Source organism: Homarus americanus, unplaced genomic scaffold (genome assembly GCF_018991925.1).
Source record: "Homarus americanus isolate GMGI-L3 unplaced genomic scaffold, GMGI_Hamer_2.0 scaffold19318, whole genome shotgun sequence".
NCBI lineage: Eukaryota > Metazoa > Arthropoda > Malacostraca > Decapoda > Nephropidae > Homarus > Homarus americanus.
In genome coordinates this window covers 5,049,724-5,063,688 of record NW_024732238.1, presented here as the reverse complement: position 1 = coordinate 5,063,688, position 13,965 = coordinate 5,049,724, and the positions used below count along the sequence as shown (strand labels likewise).

Here is a 13,965-nt window from a genome sequence, read left to right as displayed (position 1 = left end):
AATTTATTGCTCCCGTTTATGGTAGTGTTTCATTAGCAATACGAGAGCAGGTTAGGTGCTGGGAGGAGGAGGAGGAGAAGAGGTGCTAAGAGGAGGAGGAGGAGGAGAAGAGGAAGAGGTAAAAGAACTAGGAGGAGGAGGGAGTGGGAGAAGAAGAGGAAGAGGTAGAAGGAACTAGGAGGAGGAGTAGGAGGTAGGGAGTGGGAGAAGAAGAGGAAGAGGTTGAAGGGACTAGGAGAAGAAGGAAGAAGAGGAAGAGGAGATAGAATAAGGAAAAGGTAAAAGAAACTAAGAGGAGGAGGTAGCAGAAGGAGAATGAAGGAGGAAAATGAAGAAGATGAGAAGGCTAATTAAGAAGGAGAAAGAGGAGGAGGAGGAGGAAGGAGAAGAAGGAGAATGCAGAAGAATAAGAAGAGAAGGAGGAAGAAGAAGGTGGTAGGATGGGAGGTCAGCGGCGAGGAGACGGGTAAGGCATACAGGTGTGTCAATAGGTAGTACCTGAGACACTTGTTGACCATTTATAGTCATCAGTGTGTGTGTGTGTGTGTGTGTGTGTGTGTGTGTGTGTGTGTGTGTGTGTGTGTGTGTGTGTGTGTGTGTGTGTGTGGTGTGTGTGTGTGTGTGTGTGCGGGGTAGAAGATGGCCTCCAGTGGTTCCTTACTCCTGTCTCTTAATGAGGCTATTTAGCCTACCTGGAGTAAAGTGACACACTTGAGAGAGAGAGAGAGAGGGAGGTAGGGGTAGGGGGGGAAGAACATGAGGCCAAAGGGGTACTACCTCTTATGGTCTGCTGTGTGGTGGACTCACCATGCTAGGTCTCTCTCACACACCATGTCTCTGCCATACTTCCCTCCTACCTCCCTCCTTGATTCTTTATTCCTCCCTCTCCTACCTTCCCTTTCTCTTCTTCCTTCCGTTAGTGTGATTTCTTTCTCTCTTCTTCCTTCTTCCTCTTTCTCCTTCCTTCCGTTAGTGTGGTTTGAGTTTCCAACATCGCCACCAGCATCTCCCCTGGTGTGTGTGTGTGTGTGTGTGTGTGTGTGTGTGTGTGTGTGTGTGTGTGTGTGTGTGTGTGTGTGTGTGTGTGTGTGTGTGTGTGTGTGTGTTGCTCCTGATAGTCATTATTAAGATTGAGATGAATGAGTGTTGTCGTGGGGGTGGCTGTCAGGTCAGATGTGGCTCATCATCAGATGTGGCCCGGGGTGTGTGGCTCATCATCAAGTGTGGCCCGGGTGTATGGTTCTTCATCAAGGTGTGCGTGGGGGTGGCTGTGGGTGTGGCTCATCATCAGATGTGGCCCGGGGTGTGTGGCTCATCATCAAGTGTGGCCCGGGGTGTATGGTTCTTCATCAGGTGTGGCTCATCTTCTGGTGTGGCCTGGAGGAATGGCTCATCAAGTGTGGCCCGAGGTGTGTGGCGCGGCTCAAGCTTAACCAGTAGTATAGCCGCACCATTGATTACCTGGGCCAGATGACCTTCAGCTGTGTTATGCTCCTGGGCCACCACCTCCTGCCGCAGCCTGGCCACCACCACCTCCTGCCGCAGCCTGGCCACCACCAGCCTGCCCACCACCTCCTGCCGCAGCCTGCCCACCACCTCCTGCCGCAGCCTGCCCACCACCTCCTGCCGCAGCCTGGCCACCACCTCCTCCTGCCCGTCTGCTGCAGCCTGCCCCCACCTACACCTGCCCACCACCTACACCTGCCCACTACCACAACCTACCCACCATTGCCTCCTGCCCACGTCCACACAGGTTCTCGTTGACCAGCTGGGTGGCAGGACCAGCAGGCCAGTGACCAGGGCGGGGCGCTCTACAAGCACCTCGTCACCCACGCCCACGCCTACACCCAAACAAGTGATCTAGATGATTAACCGCTTACAATTTAAACCACACGTGATAGGCCTGAGATAAGACTTGTTCGTGAGAGAGAGAGAGAGAGAGAGAGAGAGAGAGAGAGAGAGAGAGAGAGACTCCTCCGTGCGCCATAACCAGGTAGTGTTCCCTCACACAGTACCCAGGTCATCACCAGGCGCAGGAAAAATATCTTACCTGGCTACTGGTCATCTCTACACACGTGGGCGTCCTAGCTAGCGTCCCTTGCCTCCCAGTATCTCCCAGTCAGCGTCCCACGACCTCCTACATCCCATAATTTTATATTCACCGTTTCACCTTGTTATTACCTGACCTGCGAATTAAGCTGGGGTTGATATTTCAAGTTTTTCCGTGGGTGAGGCAGTAAAGTGTGGGTGGGTCGTGTGGCCGCCAGCTGTGCTCACCGTCCTCCTGGCGAACTACGAATGAGATTCATCCTCACCAGTTGCATGATAAAAACCCACCCACAATAGTTATTAGCCGGGGGACGTGAGATAAGGGGCGGTTACCCCCTCCCTCGTCTATACATGGCGGAAGGTGTCCTAGAGGGGGCGGGAAAGGACTCACACGGAATTAAAAGGGCAACACCTAGTTATTATGGCGTGTGTTGTGTTGAGTTGTCAGGTGTCCATCTCCTCACACATATACCTCAGATATGTAGACGGGCATATTATACACAGACACCTTTATCATCACCCTATATGTAACAAGTTTATTTCAGTAACAATGGCATAAAAACACGGCAGCCAAAATGGTAGCGAAATTTCATTACCACTACATCATATAGAGATCCGTCCACTCTAACAAAACACCCAGGAAGAGATTTAACCCCACGAAGTTTAAAGCACCCGCCCATCAGGTAACAAGAATCCTTTAATCCATCTTGAGGCAATTTGTCATCGTTCTTGACTGCGTGACGCCACAAGCTTGAAGAACGAGGTGTAATTGTTGTGGTATCTGGTTCCCCGCCCCGCTGTGACACTTGCCCGCCCTCACACACCACCCAATTAGATATATATAATAAACGGGTGTTGGAAGCTCCGTTTGGGCCTCGTAATTGGCTGTAACTCTTTTTTGACTACATGATTGGTCTGAGTTCCGCCTTGGCTAAAAAAAAAATAAAACTTGTATATTCAGAACTTGATATGTAATTGAACTTGGGAACTGTTGAAAGTTTTGTTTTTCATTGATTTTGTTTAATTTTGAGCAGAGGGGATTGTTATGAAGACTCCTTTACACTCTTGAGATACACGAGGGACAAACAACATTAATCTAGATTTCTTACATAGAGAGTTACTTAAGTACATTACGATTCTTCCATTAATGTGAGATGTAAACTTAATACCAACTTAATATCATGTGGTACCTAAACACACTTAATAATGGCCCCAAATTGTGTACTTAGTGTTTCAGATATTTGTTGATTGATACACTTGTTGGACGCGCGGTAATGCCTTCAGCACAACTAAAACACAAAAACATTTACCTTAGTATGTCCCTGCAACTCACCGGGCAGTCTTGTAGTAATGAAATATGCAAAAAAAAAAAGAATTAATATTGGATAAAAAGGTTAAATAGCATCCTGTGTTTGTTTTTATAGTAAATTCTGCAGAATATTGATATCAGGTTCCTGGAGAGATCTTTGTGAGGGAATTGAAGTAAAAAGTTGTTATGGGGCAGTAACTGTACCCCGAGGACCTTCCGGCTGGGGTTTTTACCAGTGATGCTCCGGGCAGATAGATAGACAGACAGACAGACAGGAATCACAATTTTGATATCTCATTTTACGACACCAAGGTTAGTATGTGATTACCAAAAAGAGATGGATAGGTAGAGATAGGTGGATAGAGAGATAGGTAGATAGAGATAGGTGAATAGAAAGAGAGATAGATAGGTAGAGATAGGTGGATAGAAAGAGAGATAGATAGATAGAGATAGGTGGATAGAAAGAGAGATAGGTAGAGATAGGTGGATAGAAAGAGAGATAGGTAGATAGAGATAGGTGGATAGAAAGAGAGATAGATAGATAGAGATAGGTGGATAGAAAGAGAGATTGATAGATAAATAGAGAGAGAACTAGCTTAACTTTATCCTACATGTGGTGAACCTTAATGAAAACCTTGAAGGGATGAACAAAAACTAATGGTAGTGTAGCGTTCACAGTTCACACCCTGGCTGGGAGGCACGACCCACACCCTGATAAGGCCAGGAGGGGGGGGGGAGGAGACCACCACCCACCTCCTTACCTGTACTACCTGGTCGCTCCTCACCTAGATAATTACCCCCACGTGATATCAATTATTATCCACTTATTGCTGTCATCTATACCGCTATAAGAGTTCGTTTAATTTTTTTTTTTTTAGGTAACAGCTCCTACTTCCCCTCCTCCTCCTCCTCCGGTGTCTTAACGAGGGAGAGATATACCTTGCTGGTTAATTAGCTAAAAGACTGAGGGTTATTATTTCATTGTATGTATGAGAATTTAATTAATTATACAACACTATACACGAGATTCTGTTGAGGTAATCCGTTCTCTGGTATTTCATTCATTTGGGTAGTGCGCGTATTTTCTCGTGGGTGTGTAATAATCCCTGCGTGTTTTTGTTTGCGTTTTCGGCAGCGTTCGTGACTGGGTGCATTTACGTGTCCGACTAACTGCTGGTTTATCAAGGCGTCGTATATGTTATTGTTGTAATTAATGATGCAATTTGTAGATATGGTTTTATTTTTGATATGAGATTGTTGTTGTTGTTCCTCTTATTATTATTATTATTATTATTGTTATGAACATCAATATTTATTCTATCTACCATCGTGTCAGTTTATCATTGCATCTGTCTGCCTCTCTGTCTTCAATTTTGCATTACCTTTTATCCCACATAAAATATTGACGATTTCTCATCAAATTTAAGACAGCTGTAGACAATGAAACAATAAGACACACTGAATTGTTTTTTTGTTTTTGTTTTTAGGAATATTTATATAAAAATAAATTGGTGACCGTGGCGGAGACCTGTAGTGGACATGTTGTGAAATATAGTTTATTTTTTTATTTTTTGTGGTCTCTCTCTCTCTCGTCGCCCAGGCAGCCAGAGGTACAAGTACTATTAACATTAATGAGATTATACTTGTAACCTCTACTACCACTACTACTATCACCGCAACCATCACTACTACCACCGCAACCATCACTACTACCACAATTACCATCACTACCACCACAATTACCATCACTACTACCACAATCGCCACTGTTACTATTGCTATCACCACCACTATCGCCGCTACCACTACTATCATTACCACTGTCACCACCACCATCACCACAACTACTACCACTACCACCAGATGAAGAAACAAGAGAAGAAACACATTAGGTTTGGGTCATAGAAGCTTCTGGCATGGCTGTTTCTTGTCGGTCCACACGCTACCCACGCCACACACACACACGCACACACACACACACACACACACTACTATCACCACATCTACCACCACCACCACCTCTACCACCACCACCTCTACCACCACCTCTACCACCATCACCACCACCATCACCAAGTGTCCCCTAAGGATAATGTTTTTTGTCCCTGGTCAATTACTGGTTATTTACTTCTATATGTTACCACCACTTAGGACACTACAAGTTTTTATAATGGATATGTTGTGATAACCCGTTATGGGAGTGTGATTAGATGTGGTGGGCGTGTGGTGGGTGTGTGTTGTGGTGGGCGTGTGTTGTGGTGGGTAGGTGTTGCTGTGGGTAGGTGTTGTGGTGGGTGAGTGTTGTTGCTGGCGTGTGATTTAGTTACTGGGGTGATGGTAGTGGTGGTTGCATCTATAGTAACAGAGATTAAAAATGATGGGAATGGTAATATTGATAAATTTCACACACACACACACACACACGAGTCACGACAAAGAATAACATCCTTGGAGTGAGTGTCAATAAGCTGGGTCTTTTAGTGTCAAATGTCAAGGGTGGCAGAGAGGGGTTAGCTGGTCCTCCTCTCGCACCGTGCACCTACTTTCTACACTACGTTCATCTCAGGTCAAGGACAGTCATGGGTGGGTAGAAGATGTGGGTAGGTAGGTACTGAAGGTGTGGGTGGGTGGGTAGTGAAGGTGTGGGTGAGTGGGTAAATGTGGGTAGAAGATGTGGGTGGTCAAAACAAACCTAAAATTACCCACACACCCACCCACAAGTCTCGTAAATTTATACTAGTAAGTTTTATCGTCATATTAGTCATCAACTGACAGTGTATTTTCACCTGATTCACTTTACATAATTAAATCATTCGTAAATCAGGTTTTAGATTAATATCACTCAGATATATTAAGCAAGGTTAGCATGCCAGCAACTCGTTCTGCATCTATATAATTGAAGGCGAATCATAAACACTATAAAGTAATGAAAAAGGAATCGAACTATAAACAGACAGAAACAAAAGCCCAACGAATCAGATGAAACCATAAGAAGGAATTGGAATAAATTGTAAATGTAAAAATAACGATTAAAATTAAACCACAAACAAATGAATAACGAATCGGGGCAAAATGTAAACAAAGAAAGGAACGAATCGGGGCAAACAATTAACATGAAAAAAGACGAAACAAAAGAACAAAGAACCGTAGGAGTTGAAAATACTGTAGTAGGTGAACCTGACGAAGGAGGAACGTAAGGCTGGCTGGCAGATCAATGTCGGGGCCGTCTTGGGTCCATTATGCACAATCAATAGACAGTTGTAAGTCTGACCTCCTTGCCGTCTTTGCCTCACTTTACACAATAAGAAAATAACTTCGTTCTTAAAGAATTATAGAAAATATCTCGTTTCTCAAAATATTGCTTTTCACTCCTACTATTACTATTTTCTACTACTACGACTACTACTACTTCTACTACTACTATTACTATTACTACTACTTCTACTACTACTGTGAAAACCAACCCTCCCTCCCCTCTCTGTTGTTCTTTTAAACCCTACGTGTCAAAATTACTTACACTGTATATTGACAGGTAACAGGGAGGTAAGCGTGTTAGTGTTAGGCACCGGAACATGCGAGGATCTTGTTACCTGGATCATAGTCAGGCGTGGGAGGGGGAGAAGCTCACCAGTAGCATTCCACCACACTATAGCGTGTTTTATAGCTTTTAGCGTTTGTCCTTGTTTTTGTGTGTGTGTGTTTTTTTTTTTTTTTTGAAGCGGTATTAGCAAGTGGAGTTTCGTTTTTCTTAATAGTATTGAGATTGTGTTTGGGTCGGAGGGTGGTGGTCAAGACAGTAGCCAGGTTAAGGGTGGTGGTCTGGTGTTCGTCATGGGATAGCAGGAGACTCGGTTGTCACCAGTGATCACGGGAGCGTCAATGGTCGAACCAAAAGAGTAGTGCCACACTCCATCCCATCCTTCTTCCTCGCCCCCCCGTTCCATCCCATCCTGTCCCACCCCTAATAAGTGGCCACTCTAACCCTCCCCTTAATAAGTGGCCACCCTACCTGCCTACCCTCCCGGCCACACCAACACATAGCCCCCACCCTCTTACAATGACCACTTCACATCAGAGGCAAGTGACTTGTAGCACCAACCTCAGTCCCTCACCGGTTTGCAGTACTTTTCACCAGTCTGTTTTCTTATACCATTTGGGATTTGTGTCCGTTCGTATTGTGTTACTCTGGCTACATTTTTTTTTATTTAATTTAATATTTTCTTGGTGTGTGTGTGTGTGAAGCTGTATGTTGTGTTATTAATAAGACTAACGTTTATGTGCAGGGTAATAAGTGGGAGCAGTGAGGTAATATATTCGTGTTGTGTTACAGATGGGAGGTCAAACTAACGGAAACTGGACACCCACCAAGAGACGAGGACCTATTGCTGCAGAGTTCACCAGCCCCGGGCCAGCGTCCATAGCCCTCAGGTCGTCAATCGGTAAGTCCCCGCCACACTCACTCTTCCTCATCCTCCTGTGTTATCTTTTTTTTTTTGTACGGGGATTAGCTCACCCGGGCACAGGTCACTGACCCACATCAGGGCCTGGGGGGAGAAAATATAATATATTAATAATAATAATTACCATAAATAAATACAAAAATGAAAAAAATAAATCAAGAGTGAGAAACAATATACAGTATGTATGTTGTGTTATCAAAGTAAGAGAAACAATTGAGACCCTGAAATTGTGTGTAAATGAGGCAGAAAGTCAGATCAGCAACCTGGGACTTGGTCACAATTTTTGTGATGCCATATGGCAGCAGGGTCTACCATAAGACAACACATTATGCTTCCAATATCTTCCCAGGCGGTAGTACCTCCCTGTTTGGTAGCTGCCTACTACCTACTACTACGTTCTTATCTGCCTTACTCCTCATCTTTCTGAATTGTACACATGAGTGAGGACAGGGTTTAGTTTTATTGTTCATGGACAATCTCGTGTCTGTGTGGCCGTGAACAACTGTGGCCATAACGGTGCGAGAGAGAGAAACAAACTCATAACCTCCACCATACACACACACTACCAGGTACATCACCATAACCATATACCATTTAAGTGAATTATCCAAGAAAATATCGAAGCAGTTATCCCAATAATAACTAACTCTGGCTTTCTGGCATAACAAATGTAGAGAAAATTACTCTGACTCCCGGGAATAATAAGGTTTAAATCCGATTAATGTGAGAAGCATCAGCGAAATGAAAACGAAATTGTGAATATTATTTCTAAAGCTCAGAATAACGATTAGAAACGGATTAGCTGATCGTGTAAGAGCGAAGAAACTATGACATAATCCTAAATCTTATCTTAATCCCAATATAACGATTAGGAGGTGATTCGCTGATCACTTCTGTTGCGGGAGGGGAAATGGTAGACGTAAAGTTGATTTCTTATCTCCCAAAACAGTGATTAGAAAACGATTCGCTGATCAAGTAAAACTGGAAATGAAGACATGAACATAAAATTTTACCCCGTGCCCAAAACAGCGATTAGAAAGGCACTCTGGACAGGTAAGTATGGAGAGAGAGAGAGAGAGAGAGAGAGAGAGAGAGAGAGAGAGAGAGACACCAGCTGAGCCTAGACGTGTACTGAACAAATATGGAATCTCAGGGGGGAGGCTTTATGAGGCTGTGAAGAGGTCCCCCCCCCCCCAACACCGTCACCATGCATGTTCACGTCACCTGCCCCACTGCCTGAGACTAGAACTTTTATTACCTGGCTCTCTGGCTCTCTCACTCTGGCACTGTACCTTCATACTTTTATTACCTGTCACTTTTATCTCCAAACTTTTACTACTACTACTCTCTCTCTCTCTCTCTGTGTGTGTCATCCCACTTACACAATTTGGCTAAGTTAGGTTAAGTTAGGTTAAGTTAAATTATGTTAGAGTAGGTTTGGTTAACTTAGGTTAGGTTATGTTAGAACAGATTTGGAATAAAGGTAGATTTTGTTACATTAGGTTTGGGTCCCCCCCCCCTTCCATCTCCCTACTCTTCACCCTTACTCTCCCTCCCTCCCTAGTCTCCCCCCTCTTCATAGTCTCCCTCCCTCCCTAGTCTCCCCCTCTTCCTAGTCTCCCCCCTCTTCCTAGTCTCCCCCCTCTTCCTAGTCTCCCTCCCTCCCTAGTCTCCCCCTCTTCCTAGTCTCCCCCCTCTTCCTAGTCTCCCCCCTCTTCCTAGTCTCCCTCCCTCCCTAGTCTCCCCCTCTTCCTAGTCTCCCTCCTCTTCCTAGTCTCCCTCCCTCCCTAGTCTCCCCTCTTCCTAGTCTCCTCTTCCTAGTCTCCTCCCTCCCTAGCCCCCCTCTTCCTAGTCTCCCCCTCTTCCTAGTCTCCTCCTCTTCCTAGTCTCCCTCTCCTAGTCTCCCCTCTTCCTAGTCTTCCCCTCTTCCTAGTCTCTCTCCTCCCTAGTCTCCCTCCTCTTCCTAGTCTCCCTCCTAGTCTCCCCCTCTTCCTAGTCTCCCCACCTCTTCCTAGTCTCCCTCCCTTCATAGTCTCCCTCCTCCCCTAGTCTCCCCTCTTCCTAGTCTCCCCTCTTCCTAGTCTCCCCTCTTCCTAGTCTCCCTCCTCCCTAGTCTCCCCCTCTTCCTAGTCTCCCCCTCTTCCTAGTCTCCCTACCCTCCTAGTCTCTAGTCTCCCCTCTTCCTAGTCTCCTCCCTCAGTCTCCCCCCTCTTCCTAGTCTCCCCTCTTCCTAGTCTCGTCTACCCCCTCCCTAGTCACCTCCCCTCTCATTGTTGCAAGAACAGTCCGTGAATCTATTTAATCGTATTTAAAACGAGAGCAACGAGAGAGAGAGAGAGAGAAAGGTCAAACAAGAACACCAGGAGATTATTTTACTGATTACACTAACAACTTGACTTGATTATTTATCATCATGTAAGTTTTAAGTACTTCAACTAGCCAAATTTGTACCAGGTCTCATTAACTAAACCATCTCTATATAAACCAACCATAAACCAACAGACGCCATTGTTGTTTAGGCTGTGTGGTAATCCTGATCCAGAGCTTGAAAGTGGTTTGTGAATATCTCCATAACCAGATTTTGTTTATTTTGTTTCTTATATTTTACATCCATATATAACCAAGGCACAATGATGTCGTAAATATATCTGGTGATTAAGTGAGTCTGAAATATCTATAACGGGTTAGGTTGATGGGAGTTAAGTGTTAGTTGGTCGAGTCTCTTGCTTTATAACATTCAATGTGTATTTACGAACGCCGCAGACTGTTAAGTAAAGCCAAATATAGCCAAGGAAGCCCCGTGTCAACAATGCTTAATACAAAAGACTAACAAAAGAAGAATATTGATATCTAATTCCCAGTATTTATCATTTAAATTCTAGTCTGTAAATAATTAAGTTTCATTTAAATCTGGTAAATACACAATGCTGAAAACCTGTATAATTTTGTAATATTTAACATGGGGTAAAATTATCTTCACTGCTATAGTCTCAGGTTGTCATGTTATACATCAATAAATACGTATGTCATCAGCAAATTTAATGTCTTTTGCGTGAATAGTAAATGTATAATGCAGAGCCTGAACAGTGAATGAAGGACCTTGTAAAATAAACCTTGCAATAATTCTCTGCAACTTGCAATAAAGTCTCTAATAAGCCCAAAATTTGGTGAAAATCGACCAGAATTTTATATCATTGGTGAAACTTGATGCGGTGTTTGTTGGGAAGATGAAGCAAAAAGATGACCGCCTGTTGATATCTATGAGGATTTTTTTAAAGCACAGTATCTTACCTGACTGGGACGGCAAACCATTATCGATGTGTGTGTGTGTGTGTGTGTGTGTGTGTGTGTGTGTGTGTGTGTGTGTGTGTGCCCCCCTCATTACCACCAAGTATTACGCTGACAGTGGGCGGTGGTGTGCGTTGAGTGGAATGATATTAGCAAGAGGTACCGGCAGCGTCGACGGCCACCTGTCACCACGTTGTTGTGGTCTAGTAACATTCTGCACTTCGATGATAACTGCACGTGTTAATAATGATAACAAATAATATATAATAAAACTGATAACAAGAATACTATTACATTTATATCGTCTTTGTATAGCTAAATGCCATGCAGGTGTTGCCAAAAAATTCAATAAAATTAACCCGTTGCTATGCTCCCAGGTCCATTCATCGCATTTTTATTTTTTAATTTTTTTTTTTACTAGAGCTGGGTATTAAAAGCCTGTGTACTGTATATAATAATCATATATATCAGTAAACACTCAGCGACTGGACCTAACTTAATCAAACTTAGTACTCTTGGGTTTAATATTCCACGTCATATACGCTGTCGCTTATTCCGCATGCGTAATCTGTTCACATGGGGCCTTGTGTACGTGTGAAGGCCATTTATTTTGTACACAGGCTAAAATACTAAAATAAATCGCCAACTTGATCCGGGTCTATCGATGGTAGTTAATCAGTAGTATGTGATTGCGATTTGTCAAGGGGTAAATGTTACTTTTTGTTGTTATTTTACGAACGTTTTTAGATGGCGTCACAGTTCTCTAGTGGATCGAATAAGCATGTGTCTAAGAGAGGTGTTCGATGGTCAGACTGGTTCTAAATAATCTCAGATCTCTCAGTATTTTCTCAAACGCCCTCTAGTGACTACTCCATTGTACACAAGTTTATATATTTATAAGTATTGTGTGTGTGTGTGTGTGTGTGTGTGTGTGTGTGTGTGTGTGTGTGTGTGTGTGTGTGTGTGGTGATGGTTGAGGTAAACAAGAGGTTGACAGAAACAAAGGCTAGCCTCCCTCACCACCACCATGTACGGCACTCACCTCCCACACCCACGCCCACAAAGGAGAAGGGCGTGGGCGAGGGAGGGCGTGCATTACTTAAGGGGAAGGTGGAGGGAGTGAGCAGCGACAACGAGGACAGGTGTGGTGGTGCTATACCTGAGGAACACCTGCCTGCCGAAGGACTCACCGTCAGCCACTGTTACCCTCGGATGCGGTGTTCTCCTCAGGCTATAGTAGTAGTAAACTAATTCCTAATACAAAGAGTAAAGTATTTTTAATCATCTATACTGGATGATATACACCATCATGTGTATACAATCTACTGTGCACATTTCACCAGATCTCTCTGTATACTTGTTCATAAACGTCATTAGATTTAACCAGGAAAAAAAACTTCCGGGATCGCAATTAGACTTTGTTAGGCGGAAAACAGATGACGTGGATAATTACCAGTTGTGTATGTGTATGTTTATGTGTGTATGTGTTACTAGACAACATATGGCGGGGCAGTAGCAAGGCCCTCACCATCAGGACAGAGAAAGCTTAGCCCAGCTGCGGTTAGAAAACCCGGGCAGCCTTCAACTTGCAGAGCGACACCGAGTATGGGCGTGGGTCAAGGTGGCGGGCCCATGTCTACTCCCCCCCCCCCTACCCCTACCCCGCTGGCCATGGACTCAAAATCTCACAAATAGGAAGTTGGCGAATAATGAGTCATAGTATGAGAGCCGTGAGTCATGAGTCACTGTGAGAGAAAAAAGAACATTAATGTGTTTATGGTTTCTGGCCACCAGACCTGACACACTGCTGGTGAATTGATTTGAAGTTTTGTTTGACTGGTGTGACTACTTACTGGAGATGGTCTGTCCTTGATGTTGTGTATGAATGAGATGTTGAGGAGGCAAATTGTCTCTAAACATTTATGCACCATCAGGCGGCAATATAGTGAGAGGGTCAGTGGCTTTTTATAACTTAATATCGAATATTAAATCATTTAACATGACCTCTTGATCTGTCAAATGGATATCCGATGTTTTCTCATAGGTCAACACGTTCGGAGACCCGTCAGATGGTGCAAACATCCACAGTACCCAGAGAGACGTTGTTTTTGTCTCGATACCCAGGACTGAACCTTTACAGCAGCCCACCGTACAGCCACACCTGAGGATGAGACTTAATAATCATAATCATTGACGCTGGTGATGGCAGATGATGTACCTTGACTATCATAGAGTATTGATGAGGACTCCTTGCCATCCTGCCTTCACTCCTTCACCCTCACGATGACCCAGAGGAAACAGATGTTGTACCCCCAGCCTGTCACTCCTGCTGCCCTTCCTACTACTGCTATACTGCTGGTGTCCCCGCTCATACTACTTCCCGTGTTGCTTCGCCCTGACCAGTACCTCTCACCTCAGCTCTTATCCAGGGTGCTGAGATGACATTATAGCTGAGAGTGTTGCTGAGGTTCCTATAAGGCTCATCTAGGTTCATTTACGTTGGTACTCGAGTTTTTGTGGAGTTTGGGAGTGAGGACGAGGTGTGGTTGAGAGTGAGTGTGGTAACAGTGAGGACGAGGTGTGGTTGAGAGTGAGTGTGGTAACAGTGAGGACGAGGTGTGGTTGAGAGTGAGTGTGGTAACAGTGAGGACGAGGTGTGGTTGAGAGTGAGTGTGGTAACAGTGAGGACGAGGTGTGGTTGAGAGTGAGTGTGGTAACAGTGAGGACGAGGTGTGGTTGAGAGTGAGTGTGGTAACAGTGAGGACGTATGACTGATGAGTTGTGTTGATAATTGTATTTAATGAACTGAGTGTTAAGCAAATGTTATTAATGAACTAAGAACGTTGCCGATGTCTGTTC

The 13,965-nt window shown here is 44.4% G+C and overlaps 1 protein-coding gene across 4 annotated transcripts in view; it reads left to right on the top strand.

Annotated features, from left to right (window-relative positions):
- The window catches only part of LOC121868365 (outer dense fiber protein 3-like), a 41,924-nt gene that overhangs the window by 10,892 nt on the left and 17,067 nt on the right, over positions 1 to 13,965 (top strand). For all 4 annotated transcript variants that reach the window (XM_042368896.1, XM_042368897.1, XM_042368894.1 and 1 more), the window contains exon 2: positions 7,689 to 7,797. In XM_042368896.1, the coding sequence (XP_042224830.1) occupies positions 7,689 to 7,797 (109 nt within the window). The remainder of the gene's footprint in view (positions 1 to 7,688; positions 7,798 to 13,965) is intronic.